The 21,065-nt window shown below is 40.1% G+C and overlaps 1 protein-coding gene and 1 pseudogene across 1 annotated transcript; both read left to right on the top strand.

The window, feature by feature from the left end:
- Nucleotides 1-175: 175 nt before the first annotated feature.
- Nucleotides 176-19,259, top strand: LOC110907780 (annotated as a pseudogene).
- A 231-nt stretch (nucleotides 19,260-19,490) lies between these two features.
- LOC110904797 (UDP-glycosyltransferase 76G1-like) lies at nucleotides 19,491-21,065 on the top strand. Its single transcript, XM_035983502.1, has 2 exons — nucleotides 19,491-20,004; nucleotides 20,212-21,065. The coding sequence occupies exons 1-2, from the start codon at nucleotides 19,491-19,493 to the stop codon at nucleotides 21,063-21,065; spliced, it is 1,368 nt and encodes a 455-aa protein (XP_035839395.1).

Below are 21,065 nucleotides of genomic sequence, written 5' to 3' on the forward strand. Positions count from 1 at the left end.
ACTTTCAAACATTTAGAAAATTATAAGTATACAACCTGATTGATATGTCATAAACATTTAAAAAACTAAAGAAAGTGCTACTTGATGATTAAATAATTGTCCTTCAATTTTAAACTGCAGGCCTTAATTTTGCTATAAGAATACAACCTGATTGATATGTCATAAACATTAAAAAATGGAGACTACCGTTGGCCGTCCCCGGAGAGTAATTATGTTTCCGTTACCATATCAAGGCCTATTAGAAGGAATATAAGCTAGATATGATAATTAGTATAGTGTATTTATTATGTAACATAAATGTAATTATATTTTATTTCATAGGTAGTGACGGTTACATATCTAATCGTCGAGTATATGTATTACATGTATTAACAATAAGGGTTACCAATTCTGATAATAAGAATGATGTGCGTTAGGTGTAATATAATTTAGATGTATATTTTAGCCCTTTTTACACTTTTAGCCAAGTTTTAAATTTATAAAATACGATATTTACTAACACTAAACACACATATGGGCAAGTGCACCCATCGTGGACGTAGTATAGTGTTGGTAAGATACCGAGGTCGTCCAAGGACACAAGAGCTTTTAGTACCGGTTTATCCTCAACGTCTAACCAAATCAAAATGTTAGAAAAGATTTTTTTAAACTAAGAAAATAAAAACTAACTAAATGCTGAAAATAAAATAAAAATAAAAACAGATAGACAAGATAAATCACTTGGATCCGACTCGTGTATTAGTATAACCTTTGATTATTTTCGCACTTTTGCACTTGTTTAAGAGATTATCTTAGTTATTGTAGTAGGCCCCTCTTTTGAAGGCGACGTTACCCTCAACCCAGTAGTTTGAGTCAGCAAGGATACAATCCTAAAGCGTCGGATTATTGGAAGATAATGAATTAAGTTATTAATGCAAATTATGGTAGGCCCCTCTTTTGGAGGTGATGTTACCCTCGACTAAGTAGTCTGAGTCAGCAGGGATACAGTCCTAAATAGCCGGGTTATAGTATTAATAGTAGTTAACTTATGAGGGGGTCAAAGAGTTTGGATCCCCGCCATCCAATACCTATGGGCATTGAAGGAGATCCTACTAAATTTGACCCAGGTCCCTTGCAGGACCTCTAAACGCTGAACAAGGGCAAGACCCTTACCAAACCGTTCCCTTAACCCCCGACCAGGTAGCCAACATACCTCCATATAGACCGTGGAGGTATGAATGGTGAAAATCTTTTATTTTATATAGACAGTAAAATAATGCCAAGAGACCACGGACAAATGATAAGGAAAGATCACCTTCAACATAAGCAACTAGTTATTAAAGTCATTAATACAAAACCAAATAAAAAGTGCAAAAGATTGAAAAGAAAAAGTATTATATTAAACACTTGTCTTCACCAAGTGATGTAAGAGACTTAGGCAAACATGGCCTTGATTGTCAAGAACTCTTACGATCAATCTTGGATCCTGAGACGACTCACACACTCTATGATGGACAATGGATGATGGTGGTGGATGATGGTGTTGTGATGGTGGTAGGTGGTGGATGAAGTGTGAGAGAGGTGGTGTGCCAAGGGATGAGTTGCAATGAAACCAAGCACTCCTATTTATAGGCTGAACAGAAGGCTGGACACGACCCCATGCCTGTCTGACACTCTCTCTCTTCATTAATTGTAATTCGCAATTACAATTAATGCGCCTGCTGTACTTTCGCCACGCCCCCGTGTTCACTGGGCACGGCCCCGTGGTGGGCAATAGAAGCTTCTATAGGTTTGTCTTTTCTGCTGCTTCTTGGGCACGGTCCCGTGCTGGCTGAGCACGGGGCGTGTTCAGTCTTCTGCCTTCTCTATTTTGCTTGGGAGGATGCTGTTGAGGGGTCGGGCAATCCACTTATGTTCCTTTTCTTGTATTTATGTTAGATTTAGCTGTCTTTTTGCTTCTTTTGTGAATTTGAGCTCATTTAATCCTGAAAATACAAAAGGAAGACAAAAACACTCTTTTTCCAACATTAGTACTTAAAAAGGGTTAGTTTTATGCCTCATCTGATGTAATTTATATGTTGCATTTTACACACATCAAAGAACATCATCATTCTCTTACGTTTCTTCAACCCTAATCTGAATTTCAATCACATTAAAGTGGTATCAGAGCCACAACGATCCACACTTACGGATATTACAACCCCTTCAAAATCATTTTCTCTGTTCAATTCAATGACAACAACAAACGGAGGAATTCAAACTCAAATCCCAAAATTACTGGGACAAAATTACTATCATTGGCCCATACAGATGAAGGTATTATTAGAATCACAAGATCTGTGGACTAGTGTAGAAGAAGGATACAATCAACTTGCCGCTAGGCATCAGAAAACGATCAAAATACTCACAGAGAAAAAGTCAAGTAGGATAAAAAGGCACTTCATATAATTTTTCAGGCAGTCAACGAGACTATTTTTGAACGAATTGCAACAAGCAAAACGTCCAAAGAAGAATGGGATATCCTTCATAAGGCATACATAGGGGAACACAGAGTAAAAACGGTAAAACTTCAAACCTTGAGATGTGAGTTTGATGCCCTACGAATGAAAGTGAAACGATAGAAGAATATATTAGTAGAACGACAATCATAGTGAATCAGTTCAATTACGATTAAATGAAGAAAATATTACAGAACAACGAATAGTTGAAAAAATTCTTCGAAGTTTAACACGTAAATACGAATCGGTAGTAGTGGCCATAGAAGAATCTAAGGATTTAACAGTCATGTCCACCGAAGAATTACTTGGAATCCTACAATCTCATGAATTAAGGTTGAAGCAATATGATGATGTACCCATGGAACAAGCGTTTCAAATACAGAGTCAAAGTCAAAATCGATCAAGATTTTTTAGAACAGATTTCACTGGGAGAGGAAGAAGTAGAGGAAGATTTAGCGGCCAAATCCGCTGCTATAATTGTCAAAAACTAGGGCATACGGCACGTTTTTTTTTGTCAAAAAGGAGAAGAAAGTGATAAAACGGATGAGGGAAACGATGAGACCCTGTCAAAAACTAGGGCATACAGCACGTTTTTTTTGAAGCAATATGATGATGTACCCATGAAACTAGTGATCTATTACATGAGGATGAAACGGATGAGGGAAACGATGAGACCCTGTTTATGATTTTCAACGTAGAGGAAGTAACGAAAGACGATTGCTGGTATTTAGATAGTGGGTGTAGCAATTATATGACCGGGAATAAGAGGCTGTTCATTAATCTGAATGAATCAGAAAAGAGAGAAGTACGAACCAGAGATAATAAGAGAGACTCGATGTCTTAGGAAGTGGTGATGTAGCCATTAAAGTGAGAGGAGTAGAAAAAAGAATGCCCAACGTCTTCTATGTTGAAGGCCTGAAGCATATTCTATTAAGTGTGGGACAACTTGTACAAAAAGGATATGAAGTGAATTTTCTCAATCATGAGTGTGTTATCAAAGATCCAACAGGAAAGCACATGGGAACTGTTAAAATGACTGGAAACAAAATGTTTCCTTTAAACCTAAACTATGATGTAACTCCACGCGTCTGCAATGTGATGAATCAAGATATCTCGGTACTATGGCCTCGACGACATGGTCATATAAACTTTGAAACCCTGCACAACATGGGAGAAAGAGGAGTTGTAAAAGGATTACCGAAAACTACTTCCAAATCACCACAAAGTGTTTGTGAAGGGTGTCTATTTGGAAAACATGCTAGGAAATCATTTCCTAAACAAACAACATGGCATGCAACCAAACCACTGCAACTCGTACACTCGGATATCTGTGGTCCTATGAGAACCTTGTCGATTGGTGGATGCAATACTTCGTCACCTTCATAGATGATTTCTCGAGGAAAACATGGGTTTATTTCTTAAAGTTAAAATCCGATGCATTAACACAGTTCACGATATTCAAAAGGTTAGTAGAAAATCAAGCAGATTTCAAAATAAAAGCAATACGTACAGATATAGGAGGAGAATACTGCAATCATGAGTTTCAAAACTTTCTTAAAGAAGATGGAATTCGTCATCAACTTATAACGAGCTACACACCCCAACAGAATGGAGTAGCCGAGCGGAAAAATAGAACACTCATGGAATTAAGCAAAAGTATGTTGAAAATGAAAAGATTATCACACTCTTACTGGGCAGAAGCAGTAGCATGTACAACATATCTTTTAAATCGAGCAACCACTAAAGGCGTACATAATGTAACTCCTCAAGAAGCATGGAGTGGAAGAAAACCAAATGTAGCTCACTTAAGGATCTTTGGACGTGTTGCTTATTCTCATGTTCCTAAGCAACATCGTGGAAAGTTAGATGATAAAACAGAGAAAGCTATCCTAGGTTATAGCGAAAAGAGTAAAGCTTATAAACTGTATAATCCAGTGACGAACAAGACCATCATCAGTAGAGATGTCATTTTTGATGAAGGTCAAGACTGGGAAGGAACTGAGAGAAATGAGAATGAATCAAGTATTCAATTAAATTATCCTGATGATGATGATACAAATCAAGTAAAGAAAACAACCAACCATGATAATAGCTCTGCTCCCGAAAATGGTCATCAAGATGAGAACTTGTTCAGTGATGAAGAGACAGAAGCACAAAACAATAATCACGAGGATGAAGTGTAGGTCCCTGTTTCGCGGAGGATTACGAACCTAAACCTTGTTATACAAACCTACTAGCGAGTGCGGAATCCAAGCTAGCAAGCAAACCGAGTTAGTAGCAAGTAGAGAAACAAACACACAAAGATTCACCGATTAACACTAGTCGTATTAATGCAAATGAAGGTTCGGTTACAAGCTCAATGTTTACAGAAGTGTTCTATAAACTCTCTAAGTGTGTGTGTGAGTTCTGGGCAGAATGCTCTCTAAGCTTCTATCTCTCGGGTGTGTGAAAATGGCAGAACTCTCTAACACTCAACACATGCATGGGTATATATACCCAGCTCAGCAGGTCTGCTCGAAGGATTCGACAGATGGTCCGAAGGATCATCTGTCGACCACATGTTACACGAAAGATCAGCATGGACCTCGAAGGATCATCCTTCGAGGTCTAATGGTCGAACCATGGTCGAACCATATCTTTCGATCACCTCGAAGGATCAGGTGTATCCTTCGAGGCTATCCTTCGATCAGAACATCTTTCAACTGTTGTCCAAGTCAAACCGGAGGATGGTTGACTTGGTCAACTTACAATACAAATCAGGACATCGTTTATATCAGACCGAATACAGACAAAGTACAGACACAAGTGCACCAACAAACTCCCCCTTGGCTGTAGCTTTGTCTTTGATCTCTAATCTTTGTCTTGTTCTTCTAAAAGTGTAAACTCGTCTTGAACTTCGACGGTCTTTGGTCTTCAAGTCTTCAAGACTCTGATGTCCTATCATGTCTTCAATGTCGGAGGGTCTTCAAAGTCTTCACGTCTTGAAAGTAGAAAGTGTATCAACAAACTACCCGTATCATGTAGGAAGTGTGTTGACAAACTCCCCCTTAACATAAGCTCCCCCTTGAGTTATGCTCGTGAAATACTTTAACTTTATGAAGTAAGATCCTTCGAGGTGATGATGATGGCCAGCGGCAACTCGATCATCTTCATTCATTGAGTGCCTTCGTGTCTTCATTCCAAAGCTCGTCAACGACCATGTTCTCCTAGCCTTTAGAATCTGCACATGCAAGAAATCTAAACGCGTAATGAGAACAATTGCTTGGAATATAGTATAAACAAATGACACACGAATGACCATGTCATAATCAAACACCGTCCGACAGTTTGAAAGTTTAATAAAATTTGTCAATTTTAGTTTTTAACTTTCAAAACATGCAAATTTCGACCGTTTATGAAGATTTAGTCAGTTCGGTTTTCAGTCAGGTTTCAGGTAACGAAGACTTGAGCTCCAACATCGTACGATCGAAAATAAAGCAGAAATAAAATCTTTTTGGCTTTTATAAAGTTTATATTAAAACAAGCCTAAAATCTTTTTGGTATTTTTGAAATTAAAAGACAACAATTTAAAATCCTTTGAGTGTTATCAAACGACATCACCGCTAATGTCGTGCTGATATGCACCAAACGATGAAACTGTTTAAAAGAACTAATAAAGGTTAAGCAGTAAATAAATATATACAAACATTCTTTTTGCGAGTTTCGAGGGTAAGAGAATCATATCAGTGTACGGTCATGCCAAAACACTCTTGTTGTTCAGTTAGTTAACATTAAGATAAGCATCCTATAACAATTATCGGTATTGTTGTCCACTTAAGCTCAACTTATCAGATGTAATCATGTTTAGAGGATACGTTAATGTATGATTTATACTTACCGACCGGTGTTCATCCACATCACGACACATTCCCGTATCAAGGTATGCACGAGAGTTCATCTTACCAGTGAGTATACCGATTATCATCTGTTTGACCGTATAAATTGTGAGATACTCACTTATTTTGATTTGAAAACAAGTCCTATGTGATATAATCACTTATTGATGAGGAACTTGATTTTCGTATGCATGAGGGCACAGGTGCAAGTCCGTGAACAGGTCAGTACTTCCGTACAGCAGAGAGACGAACTTGACACCCGGAAAAATGTGATATTTTATCACTTATTTGATTTGGACATGTGATTGTTTATCACTTATTGAGGTCGAATGCAGTATGCAATATGTACACGTATGTATAGTATCATGGAAGATCTAGACTTGCGTCCCCGTTATTTTTCGGTAAAAGATACAACCATGATACCCAGATGATAAGCAGCATAAAGACCGAATATCTCAGAACCTCGGCAATCTATCAAACGAAATTTCGGTACTAAGACCATATGCCAATGAATGGTTCCCACCTGATCTTCAGTCGATTAAGATTTATATCACCCTGCACACTTTAAAATGATTGTGAGCCTACCGATACATCTTATATAGAGCTGCTTATCGTTTTGCATTTAAGGTTTAAAGAGGTTTGGATAGACCACTGATGTACTATCATTTTCTCTTTTGCTCGCCAGGAAACTCATTTTTGTTTTTCTATTGTTTTTGTGTTTTTGAATTTTTCGATGTTTTTGGATTTTCCGATTTTTGGATTTACTCCCCCTAAAATCAACAAACTAAGATAAATTTAAAAACACAAAGGTATTTACAAAAATGATTTTCCGATGTTGGTTTTACTCTTGCTTGACCTTAATGCCGTTTACCAATAATAAAAAGTCAAATCTTGATTTGTCAAAAGCTTTGGTAAATAAGTCGGCACGTTGGTCATCGGTGTGGACCTTAACAACATCGATTAGCCTTTTCTCAAAGCAATCACGTATGAAGTGATATTTGATTTCGATGTGTTTGGTCTTTGAATGCTGCACAGGATTTCTAGTGATATCTAAAGCAGCAGAATTATCAACGTAAATAGGAGTAGTTAGGAATTCAAAACCGTAGTCCCGCATTTGTTGTTGAATCCAAAGTACTTGGGAGCAACAACTTGAGGCAGCAATGTATTCAGCTTCGCATGTTGATGTAGCTACACACGTCTGCTTCTTGCACTGCCATGTGACTAGGCGATTTCCTAAAAACTGACATCCAGCCGTTGTGGATTTACCGTCGATTTTGCATCCGCCAAAATCAGAATCACTGAAAGCTACCAATTCAAAGTTATTATCCCTAGGGTACCACAGACCGGTGTCGGGGTACGTCTTCAAATAACGAAAAATCCTTTTGACAGCAGCAAGATGTGAGGCCTTCGGGTTAACTTGATATCTGGCAAGCAGGCACGTCGGGTACATTATGTCTGGCCTTGATGCTGTGAGGTACATGAGAGATCCGATCATGGCGCGATAGATAGAAGGGCTAACAGCTTCTCCCTTCAAGTCTGGAGTAATTCCGTGATTAGTTGGCAATGGGGTACCAATGGGCGTTGCATCAGACATCTGGAACCGGCTCAAGATGTCACCAACATATTTAGTCTGATGGATGAATATCCCAGACTCCGTTTGTTGTACTTGTAGGCCCAAGAAGAAGGTCATTTCCCCCATAGCACTCATCTCGAATTTATCCTGCATAATGCGCTCGAATTCCCTACACAAGACATCATTAGTAGAACCAAAAATAATGTCATCAACGTATACCTGTACCAGAAGAAGATCTCCATCTTGTTCTTTGATGAAGAGAGTACAGTCGATAAGACCTCTACGAAAACCGTTCTCCAGCAGATAGTGAGATAAGGTTGCATACCAAGCTCGTGGTGCTTGATGAAGACCATAGAGAGCTTTGTTGAGCAACCAAACCCGATCGGGATGGATAGGATCTTCAAAACCTGGAGGCTGTTCGACGTACACCTCTTCTTCAACCACACCATGTAAAAATGCACTTTTCACGTCCATCTGATAAACCTTGAATCCTTTGAAGGACGCATAGGCTAGAAAGATTCGAATTGCTTCGAGACGTGCCACTGGTGCATAGACTTCGTTGTAGTCGATCCCTTCAATCTGACGAAAACCCTGAACGACTAAACGAGCTTTGTTTCGGATAACAACTCCGCGGTCATCCTTTTTGCATTTGAAAACCCAACGGGTACCAATCTTCTTGTATCCAGCAGGTTTCTCTACAAGTTTCCAGACACCCAGCTTCTGGAATTGTTGCAGTTCTTCCTGCATTGCTTCAACCCAAGCATTATCTTTCAAGGCTTCTTTCCACGTTCTTGGTTCTTCTTGTGAGACATAACACGCGAAGGACCAGTCGTTTTGTTGCCCGGATTCTCGAATAGCTGCATACAAGCCTGCATTGTTGTTGTTTCGCAACATGTTTCTTGTTTGTACGCCACTTTGCACATTTCCAATGATGTTTTGTTGAGGATGGGTATTATGAATCCTTGTTTCTGGATTGTCTGGAACTGGAACATTTATACCCAGGTTGTTAAGATTAAGATCAACAACCAATTCAAGACCCGGAATTGACGAAGAGGATGATGCAGTAGCCTCAGCTGTTCGATGAGCATCTACTGGAGGAGTACCCTCTGAAGTACCATGAACTGCTGTTGTAGGAGCTTCTTGATCTGCATCTAGAAATTCATCATCCTCTGAAGATTCGTTCAATTCGTTTGCATCATGAAAATCCTCATTGTTGAGAGTATTATTGTTCACCGAAGAAGATGGTTCTTGATTCACAAGAATTGGACGAACCACCGGTGAAACTGTTGCATTGTCACTCTCGAAAAACATCCTAGCCGCAGCATTTTCTTCAACGGCTTCAACATTGATCGAATTGAAGAAGTCATCATACTCAAACATCCAAGGTTGACCCGGATTTTTGACTGGCAAGGTGTGCCTTTGTACTCTGACCTCAGACCATTCCTCGACCCTTTTAGTCTCTAGATTCCAGACTCGTAAGTTAGGGGTGGCATACCCAAGAAAGTATCCATCAATTGCTCTTGCCCCAAACTTTCCATTAGGATCGATGATTGTGCATGGAGCTCCAAACGGTTCGAGATAAGACAAATCTGGTTTCCGTTTTTGAAGAAGCTCAAAGCAGGTCTTGTTGTGTCTTTTGACTGTAAGGACTCTGTTCAATGTGTAACATGCAGAGGCCACAGCTTCAGTCCAGAATGGAATGGGTAACTGTGACTCTACCAACATTGTCCTAGCAGTCTCGATCAATGTGCGGTTCTTACGTTCAGCGACACCATTCTGTTGAGGAGTATAAGCTGCACTAAACTCATGAAGAATACCTTTTGAAGTGCAGAACTCCATCATGGAATGATTCTTAAATTCAGTACCATTGTCGCTACGTATCCGCCTAACCTTCAACTTATACAAATTCTCAATCTGAATGATTAAGTTTTTGATAATACCAAAGGTTTCACTCTTGTGTGCCATGAACGCAACCCAAGAAAATCTTGAATAATCATCAGTAACCACGAGGCAGTATTGATCACCTCGAATACTCTTGTGCTTGACAGGACCGAACAAATCCATGTGCAAACGTTCAAGAGGAACTGCCACTGTGTTGATCTTCTTTGTAGGGTGCTTCTTCTTTGTTTGCTTTCCTTTCTGGCACGAAACACAGATGTCTTGAAGATGGAAATTTTTGAGGGGAACACCATTCACCAATTCATTTGAAACCAAATGATTCATTTTGCGTAAGTGAATGTGACCCATTCGTCTGTGCCAAGAGATAGTGTCTTTTTCTGTGGCTTTGGAAACGAAACAAGTTGCTTGTGCAGACGTAGTAATAGCCTGGCTCATGTCAAGGACGTACAAATCATTTATCCTTGGAGCCGACAAGAGAATCCATTCTTTTGGAATTTTGAAGCCGGGTTTCAGCACATAACATCCATTAGCATCAAAGTGTACTGAAAATTTCTTGTCACAAATTTGAGAAACACTAAGAAGATTGTGATCAAGTTGTTGCACAAAATTGATCTTGTCAAAGCTGACAATCCCGTTAGATATCATTCCTTCACCCGTTATGTATCCACCTTTATCTCCAGCAAAAGCAACATAACCTCCTCTAATAGATTTAACGTCGTAGAGAAGCTTCATGTCGCCTGTCATGTGCCTGGATGCCCCACTATCAACAATCCAATGACTACTGATAGTTCCTCCTGAAGCACCCTGCACATGAACTCAAATGAATTAGTTGGAGATGGGGACCCAAGCCATTGTGGTCTTGGGTCTTCCATTTTCATCAATGACAATCACTTCTTGTCTTTGATGGTTGGTGAATTGTGATGGTCCCCCTGATTCAGTAACCGATTTAGGTTTCCAAGTCTGTTTGGTTTCACCAGTATTTTTCTTTAAAATTTTAACTTCTTGATGATTTGAAGTTTTAGAATTTTCTGGTTTTACAACAACAGATTGTTTTTGAACCACATCGGTTTTAATCGCCTTTTCAATCTTTTTGACCTGTTGGCGTTTCTGTTTCTTTTCCCTTTCTTTTACAAGGCGGGGATCTTGTTTTGTGGAAACAGTTGGCTTACGGTCAGCTTTGCCACGGGGATCATCAACCTTTTCTTTTTGTTTATGAAGATATGGGCAGTTTCTAATAATGTGCCCAATGGTTCCACACTCAAAACATGATCTTCGTTCTACAAACCCCGAAGAATCATGTGATCGTCTAGCCGATGATGTTGAACTTTGTGAACCCGAGGTACTAGGTTTTGAACTGCTTGGTTCATTTCTTTTCTCGACAATAGCTTTCTTGACAAAATCTAAGTTAGATTGATTTTCAAACTTCTCAATTTTGTCTGTTCCCGTCGATTTCACAAAGTTAACATTTTTCTTCTTCTTTTGATTCGGCTTCTTCTGCACTGGAGCCGGTGCTTTACCTTTGGGTTTGGTGTGATTTTGCTGTGTTGGCACTGTTGGCAATTTCTTGTTGCCAAATTGCTTTCGAACTTCAGCCTTTGGGATTGGAGGACACTGTGTGACTGTAACTTTAGGTCCTGCCTTTCCCAAGAACTTACTCGTCGAATTCTCAAAGACTTTGCAGATTAAGGATTGATTAACATTCTTAATGGGAAAATCTTTGTCTGAGTAAATTTTATCATCACCAACTAGAGTGTACAGCAAATTCACACTCTCCGGCTCTCCTGCAGATGAGGACTCAGTTGCAACAGTCTTAGCGGGTTGAACAGGGGGATCACATAGAATGTGATTCTCAAGAGGTATGTCCTCATTTTTGACTACCGCATCAGACTTTGCTGGGACAGTATCGTCAGATTCATCATCAGACGAATCAGCATCCTCAATCACAACTGGAGGATCTTGATTCTGTTCAGCACTCACAAATGTATCTGCTGACACATCTGAATCTGAGGATACTTCCTTTTGGTATCCGAGTCCTGCAGCAAACTCCTTAACATCTAGAGGCACAGAAGGTTCAAAGAAAACCCTGTCCTCTTCATCAGGCATGGCATCATAATTATGTCTCACTGGTGGTGGACACTTCTTGTAGCCAATGCATGTGACATCTCTCTTTTCCTTCTGAACGTCAATGATGTGATCTAACACATAGCTAGAACTCAAATAACTGTCTAGCTTGAGTTGGATCGCATCACTTTCGGTTTTCACACAAGCCATCTCTTTTTGCATACTCTCAAGGCGAGATATATACAAATTAATATCAGTTTGTTTTCTTGAAACCATTTTAGTCAGTTCTGTTTTATCCTTCTTTAATGTTTCAATTACTGACTTAAATTCTTTTTCATGGTTTTCATAAAACATGTTGGCTTCTGTGCATTTTGAGAGATCCACAGTCAATTTCTGATTGTGGATGAATGTCACATCATATTTCTCTTGCAAAGCCTCATGCTTGCTTTGCAAGTCACTCCAATTCTCATTCACAGTAGTATGTTTGTCTTGCAAGTCAAACAAGCTAGCTTGTAAAGCATCATGTTTGCCTTGCAACTCAGACATACTTTTCTCAAGATCAGCACATCTAGCATGCAACCTAGCACATTCATCACAATTAACAGCAGTGGGTTCATCGACACATACCTGACTTGATGAACCGTCGACATTAGCCATAAAGGCTGAATGGAGAGAAGACGAAGAGTAAGCAGCTTGATCCACCAGAATAGATCTTCTTTGAGTTTCTGCTACAGCTTCCCCCAAGAGTTCATCAATGTCAATATCATCCGAAACATTAGATGTCTCACCCACATGATCATCACCAGAGTTGGATGATTCTTCATCAACACTCCTGCTGTATCCAGAGGAGTCTTCATCTTCAGACGATTCATCACCACTGGCAGAAGATTCTCCACCACTGGTGTGAACTAGCTCCTTCACAATCTGAGCAAAACATGCTGTTCCATCAGGAGCATCACCACCCAACTGGATTGACCAGTCACAACCTTCATCCACCTGAACTGCAAGTGCTCGGTTGGTTTGGTTGTTGACAGGCACCAATGTACGATCATTGTTTCTGTTCTGCTGGTTGCCTTGGTTCCTGAAGGGGTTTTGATTCCCGTGCTGGGCTGGCTTTGTACATTCCCGTTTAAAGTGGCCCCGTTCACCACAGTTGAAGCACTTAACAGCTTGCTTATCGAACCCATACTTGGTGTCTCGCTTACTTTCCAAGCTGGTTCTTCCAGTACTTTCCATCCAATCCTTTGCTCTTCTCACAGCACTCGCAAAGGCCCACTTGATGTCCATCAAGTCCATCTCCTCCTTATCAATCTGCCTGTAATCTTCTTGTGTCAGATTAATGTTTCCAATCTGACCTTCTATCAACCCACAGTACGCACTCACTACAGTGTTAAGCAGCTCCATATGTTCCTTAGCTACTTCTACACTGATTTTAGAAAAACTTGAAGTGTCAAGCTGTACTGGATTTGACTTTGATTGTTGACCTGCAGCAGATGATGTTCCTCCATAACATGCATATTGAGGTTGTTGAGCAGGAGGAGGATGAGGTGGTTGTATTGGATTTCCATACAGATCTGTGGTTGGAGGCGGCTTTACAGGAACTTGCACTGGATTGCCATACATATCCGTGCTTGTGACAAACGCCGTTTGAAGTGGAGCATGTGATCCAGCTTTTGCAGATGAAGTAGTGGAGGTGCCATAATACATCTCTGGATTCTGTGGCACTGCAACTCTCTTTGCCTTCAACGTTTCTTCCTGATCCTTGTTCTCCAGAAGCTGCACGAAATCGTTGATATTTGTAGTTCTCAACGTTCCGTTATACTTCAAGATTTCCAGGAAGTTATTCCATTGAGGAGGCAATGCATCAGCAAATTTCTTTACCACCTCTGTTGGAGTCGTTGTGACTTCAAAGTTGGTCAGCTCAGTAAGCAGGTGATAGAAACGGCTTGTCATATCTCCCAAGGACTCCTTATCCATACATGTGAAGCCATCAAATTCTTTCTTCAGTAGATCTCGTCGTAGTTGACGTGTGGCTTCATTACCTACTCCTCTTGTCTTCAATGCATCCCACAACTTCTTCGTAGTCTTGAAACTGACGAACTGATGATAAATATCCTTGCTCAGTGCTTGAGTGAGGATAGCGTATGCTTTCTTTTCTAAGTCATACGTCTTCTTTTGTTCATCAGGAAGATCGGCAAATGTAGCTGTCGAAGAAGCAGCAACCTCGATAGTTTGATCGAATTCCGTAATGAACCGTAACCACAACTCTGTATTTTGACCAAGAATGTATGTATGGAAACGATCAACCCATCCTGGATATTCATGAAGATGCATCAACTTTGGAGGCCTGTTCAAACTTCCGGTTTCACTTTCGCTTAGAAGAAGACTTTGAATACTCGGAGTTTGATTTGAAACAAACGCCCATTGACCAGCTGGAGTGGCATTTGTTTGTGAGGATGTAGATACCGGAGATTCGGCCCATGATGGAGATTGACTAGTATTCATGTATTTTCCACTGTCTGGAGCCGGACTTCCCCACCAACTCGGATTCATGATAGATAAGCAAAATAAATGCTAAGTAAGAAAGATCCGAAAGATAACACAACCGAAAGATCCTGGTCGAAAGATCTGAAATCACAGAAACTTGTTAACAATAAACAAACCTCAATCGAAAGATATAACCTTGTTCGAAGGATCAACAGTACTCGAAAGATTACTGTTGACTCTCGAACAATGATTTCGAAAGATTCAAGAACTCGAAAGATTCCCTTTGAAAGATCCTTATCTTTCGAGCCAAATCCTTATCTTTCGAACAACAGATCTCGAAAGATTCACCAATACGAAGGATCCTAATCTTTCGGACACTAGTCTTTCGAAAAGATTCCTCTGTCGAAGGATATGTTTCAGACTTCGAAGGATGGGTCGAAGGATATAAATCTTTCGAGCCCTCCTTGATCGAAAGATATCGAAGGATGATCTTTCGATGTCGAAAGATATCTTTCGAGAGCTCTGACACAATCTGATCTGATGTGAAAGGTTGGTGAAAAGGTGACAGGGGTTGGTGAAGTTGCTTTCGGCAGAAAGGATGTTTCTGCACAACTTTCCACCAAACTTTTTGACTTTCAAAAATTATACCCAAAAAGGCAAAACCTTATCCTCAAGTTCAGTCACCGGAAACACACCGGAATACCACCGGAAAACACAAAGTTTTCTAAAAACCAATTTTGTGTTACCCAACCCAAACTTGAACACTCCCGGTTAGTTTAGACACGTTTTTACTCAAAGAAAATGCAAGAAACTTAGTAAAAACAGGTGCAAAACCAGGTGTTTCAACACACCACAACTTGTAAAAACCCGGTTTTAAACAAGGTAAAGAGCGAGGCTCTGATACCACTTGTAGGTCCCTGTTTCGCGGAGGATTACGAACCTAAACCTTGTTATACAAACCTACTAGCGAGTGCGGAATCCAAGCTAGCAAGCAAACCGAGTTAGTAGCAAGTAGAGAAACAAACACACAAAGATTCACCGATTAACACTAGTCGTATTAATGCAAATGAAGGTTCGGTTACAAGCTCAATGTTTACAGAAGTGTTCTATAAACTCTCTAAGTGTGTGTGTGAGTTCTGGGCAGAATGCTCTCTAAGCTTCTATCTCTCGGGTGTGTGAAAATGGCAGAACTCTCTAACACTCAACACATGCATGGGTATATATACCCAGCTCAGCAGGTCTGCTCGAAGGATTCGACAGATGGTCCGAAGGATCATCTGTCGACCACATGTTACACGAAAGATCAGCATGGACCTCGAAGGATCATCCTTCGAGGTCTAATGGTCGAACCATGGTCGAACCATATCTTTCGATCACCTCGAAGGATCAGGTGTATCCTTCGAGGCTATCCTTCGATCAGAACATCTTTCAACTGTTGTCCAAGTCAAACCGGAGGATGGTTGACTTGGTCAACTTACAATACAAATCAGGACATCGTTTATATCAGACCGAATACAGACAAAGTACAGACACAAGTGCACCAACATGAAGATTCATCATCTTCATCAGAAAACGCTAAACTACGAACAAGAAGTCTCACAGATGTGTATGCAGACACAGAACCGCTTACACAGGAACAAGTTAATGATTTATATAGTAATCAGTTCGTGACTGAAGATGCAACAAATTTCGTGCTATATGCTGATGCAGAACCTACCACATATAGAGAAGCTCATAAAGACAGCAAGTGGAGAGAAGCAATGGATAAGGAAATGGAGTCAATACAAAGAAAAGAAACTTGGGAATTGGTGGATCCTCCAAAAGATCAAAAACCCATTGGTGTCAAGTGGATTTAAAAAACGAAATATGATGAGCATGAAAATGTGAGTAAGTACAAGGCGAGGTTAGTAGCAAAGGGTTATAATAAAAAATATGGAGTGGACTATCAAGATGTCTTCCCACCTGTAATACGGTTTGACACAGTCAGACTGATTTTGGCTTTAGCTGCACGGAACGGTTGGCATCTACATCAAATGGATGTTAAAACAACATTCTTAAATGGAAATCTAACTGAACAAGTATATACCGAACAACCAGAGTGATACATTAAGATGGGAGAAGAACGAAAGGTATGTCATCTCAAGAAGGCTTTATAGGGCTTAAAACAAGCCCCAAGGGCATGGTACAGTAGAATAGATAGATTTTTTGGTTCAAATGGATTCAAGAAATGTGTATATGAACATACATTGTTTATTAAGAACACAAAAACCTCAAAGATGGTGATCTGCTTGTATGTAGATGACCTTATTATAGCCAGTGATTCACTAAGTATGATAAATCAACTCAAGGACTCAATGAAGAAAGAACTCGAGATGACAGACCTGGGAGTTCTGCATTATTTCTTAGGCATGAAGAAAGAATATGAGAGTGGAAATATCACATTATCACAACAGAAATATGCAAAGGGTCTGCTCAAAAAATTTAAAATGGAGAAGTGCAATATAATCTCAACTCCTATGGAATATGGACAGCGACTATCCAAAGATGATCCACAAGATGAAGTGGATCAAAATCTGTATAGAAGTCTAGTTGGATGTCTTATGTATTTAACGAATACACGACCTGATATAATGTTTGCTGCTAGTAAGATAAGCCGATTTATGGAAAAGCCGAAGAAAAGTCACTGGGAAGCTGGGACAAGAATTTTAAGATATATAAAAGGAACTACAAACCATGGAATCGTCTACTCTAAAGGAAGTAAAGGGAAATTGGTTGGTTTCAGTGACAATGATTATGCTGGGAGTGTTGATGACAGTAAAAGTACCTCTGGATACGTATTTCATTTAGGATCCAGAGCAATGGCATGGCAATCTAAAAAACAAAAGATAGTTGCCTTATCTTCAACCGAAGACATAGCATTATCAATGGCTGGATGTCAGGCACTTTGGATAAAGGGAATTCTCAATGAACTTCAAATGAATATGGATTGCCCTCTGGTAATATTCATTGATAACAAATCAACAATTTGTTTAGCTGAAGATCCTGTCCATCATGGGAAAAGCAAACATATTAGAGTGAAATATCATTTTATTCGAGATCTCGTCAAGGATGATGAAGTTGAAATCAGGTTCTGCTCAACAAAAGATCAAGCTGCAGATATCCTAACTAAAGCTCTGCAGCCGAAGGACTTCAATCATATCAAAGAACTCCTGCATGTTGCTACTATCTAGCTTACGGGAGGGTATTAGAAGGAATATAAGCTAGATATGATAATTAGTATAGTGTATTTATTATGTAACATAAATGTAATTATAGTTTATTTCATAGGTAGCGACGGTTACATATCTAATCGTCGAGTATATATGTATTACATGTATTAACAATAAGGGTCACCAATTCTGATAATAAGAACATCATCATTCTCTTACGTTTCTTCAACTCTAATCTGAATTTCAATCACAATATGTAAACCCGATGTTTCAGCTTGCTAATCTTCTCTACTCTAAAGGCTTCAGTATCACCATCTTTCACACCATCTTCAACAAGCCCAAAACCTCCAACTACCCTCACTCAGATTCATCCTCGACAACTATCCACACGTTGAACGCTACGCCAATTTACCGCTGCAAGGCATGAGGCTGTTTTCTCGAATTATCTTATTCAATAAATGCGGGGCGGATCAATTACGCCACCAACTGGAACTGGAACTGTCGGCGAAACATGAACCACGTGTGTCGTGTTTAATCACTGATGCTTCTTGGCACTTCACGCAATCAGTCGCTGATAGCCTTAACCTCCCTCGGCTTGTTTTGTGGACAAGTAGCCAGTTCTGCTTTCTTATTTGTGCTTCAATAACCCTTCTTGATGATCTTGGTTACTTCAATCTTTCCGACAACATCGCTACACCTCTTCTTGATGGTCTTGGTTATAACAATGTTCCTGACAACGAACACAAGTTATGCTTTTGTCCGTTTCTTAACTAACTTATTAAACATCGTCTTCTGTTCGTATATAAATACATTGTTTGATTTCATTCAAGGTCTGGAAGAACAAGTGGCGGAGTTTCCTGTGTTGAAAGTGAAAGACGTCATAAAGTTCGGGTTCAAGAAAGACGACGGCATGGGAGACATAATCAGTAACATGGTGAAACAGACGAAAGCATCTTCCGGAATCATCTGGAACTCCTTCAAGGAACTGGAACAGCTTCAGCTTGAAACCATTCGTCGTGACATTCCCGCACCATGTTTACTTATACAATTCGCGAAGCATTTTACAACCACATCCAGCAGCTTACTAGACCACGATCGATCCTTTTTCCCTTGGTTGGACCAACAACCACGTAATTCCGTAGTTTATATTAGTTTTGGTAGTGTTGCTCAAGTGGAGGAGAAACATTTTATAGAAATGGTTCATGGGTTGGTGGATAGTAAGCATTCGTTTTTATGGGTGGTTCGAACTGGGTTCGTTTGCGGTTCAACATGGCTTGAGCCATTGCCTGATGTGTTCCCAGGTGAGAGGGGGCGGATTGTGAAATGGGCTCCTCAGCAAGAAGTGCTAGGACATGAAGCAATTGGTGCGTTTTGGACACATAGTGGATGGAACTCGACAGTTGAAAGTGTTTGTGAAGGTGTTCCTATGATTTGTTCGCCTTTTTGGGGAGATTAACCGTTGGATGCGAGATACGTGAGCGATGCGTTGAAGGTTGGGGTGTATTTGGAGAACGGGTGGAAAAGAGGAGATAACAAATGCGATAAGAAGAGTGACGGAGGATGAAGAAATGAGAGAAAGGTCAAGAGTTTTGAAACAAAATTGGATGCTTCGATGATCGAAGGTGACTCTTCGTATGAATCAGTGGAGTCTCTAGTTGATTATATATCTTCATTCTAACTTCTAGTAATTTTGTAAATAACGTGCTAGGAGCAGGTCCACCTAGACTTGGGCAAAAAAACCCGGTTCTGGACCCGACCCGGCGAATGTTTAAAAAATCATAATCATTTTGTCTCCATCTATTGAGTTTGATATGAAAATGGCATATCCCAATAGTTGCAGGCCTTCCATTGTGCTATAAGAATACACTCATACATCATGATTTATCTTACATAAACATCTGTCAATTCCATGGAGAACCAGACAGAGACCGTTGACCGTCGTCGGAGGGTAATTCTGTTTCCGTTACCATATCAAGGCCACATAAACCCAATGCTTCAACTTGCCAATCTACTTTACTCCAAAGGCTTCAGTATCACCATCCTTCACACTAACTATAACAAACCCAAAACTTCCAACTACCCTCACTTCACTTTTAGATTCATCCTGGACAACGATCCACACGATGAACGCTATTCCAATTTACCGTTACATGGCATGGGGGCTTTATCTCGGGTTCTCTTATTCAATCAATATGGCGCAGATCAATTATGCCTCCAACTGGAACAGGAACTGTCTGCAAAAGATGAACCGTCCGTGTCGTGTTTAATTACTGATGCCCTTTGGCACTTTGCGCAATTGGTTGCTGATAGCCTTAGCCTCCCACGGCTTGTTTTGAGGACAAGTAGCCTGTTTAGTTTTCTTATTTATGCTTCGATTCCCCTTCTTGATGATCGTGGTTACCTCAGTCTTTCCGATAACACCACTACACCGATTCTTGATGGCCTTGGCTATCACGATCTTTCCGATAACACCACTACACCTATTCTTGATGGCCTTGGTTATCACGATCTTTCTGATAACAAACGTAAGTTCGGTCATAACCATCTTTGTTTTGCTTCAATTTTTTAACTAACTTGTTATATATATATATATAATTAAGTTGTTTGATAAGTCATACATGGGTTTCAAGGTCTGGAAGAACAAGTGGAAGAGTTTCCTATGCTTAAAGTGAAAGACATCGTAAAGATGGGGTTCAAGAGAGAGAAGGACGGCGTTGTAGGCGTGATCGATAACATGGTGAAACAGATGAAAGCATCTTCAGGAATCATATGGAACTCCTTCAAGGAACTTGAAGAGTCCGAACTTGAAACCGTTCGTCGTGACATTCCAGCACCAAGTTTTCCGATACCATTTGCCAAGCATTTCACAGCCTCATCCAGCAGCTTACTAGAACACGATCGATCCTTTTTTCCTTGGTTAGACCAACAACCGCCCAAATCTGTAGTTTATGTTAGTTTCGGTAGTATTGCTCAAGTGGAGGAGAAACATTTTATGGAAATGGTTCATGGGTTGGTCGATAGCAAGCAGTCGTTTTTATGGGTGGTTCGACCTGGGTTTGTTAGCGGTTCAACATGGCTTGAGCCGTTGCCTGATGGGTTCCAGAGTGAGAGGGGGCGGATAGTGAAATGGGCTCCTCAGCAAGAAGTGCTAGGTCATGAAGCGATAGGTGCATTTTGGACCCATTGTGGGTGGAACTCAACACTTGAAAGTGTTTGTGAAGGTGTTCCTATGATTTGCTCGCCTTTTAGGGGAGATCAACCGTTGGATGCAAGATATGTGAGCGATGTATGGAAGGTTGGGGTGTATTTGGAGAACGGGTGGAAAAGAGAAGAGATAACAAATGCGATAAGAAGAGTGATGGCGGATGAAGAAATGAGAGAAAGATCAAGAATTTTGAAACAAAAATTGGATGCTTCTTTGATCGAAGGTGGCTCTTCGTATGAATCAGTGGAGTCTCTAGTTGCTTATGTATCTTCATTCTAA

This window comes from Helianthus annuus, chromosome 14, assembly GCF_002127325.2.
Source record: "Helianthus annuus cultivar XRQ/B chromosome 14, HanXRQr2.0-SUNRISE, whole genome shotgun sequence".
Classification (NCBI taxonomy): domain Eukaryota; kingdom Viridiplantae; phylum Streptophyta; class Magnoliopsida; order Asterales; family Asteraceae; genus Helianthus; species Helianthus annuus.

Bases quoted from the DNA above. Each gene is read 5' to 3' on its own strand.
- LOC110904797 (XM_035983502.1), top strand. From the start codon at position 19,491: ATGGAGAACCAGACAGAGACCGTTGACCGTCGTCGGAGGGTAATTCTG. The intron at 20,005-20,211 runs CTACACCGATTC...ATGGGTTTCAAG, and splicing joins CAGTCTTTCCGATAACACCA to GTCTGGAAGAACAAGTGGAA.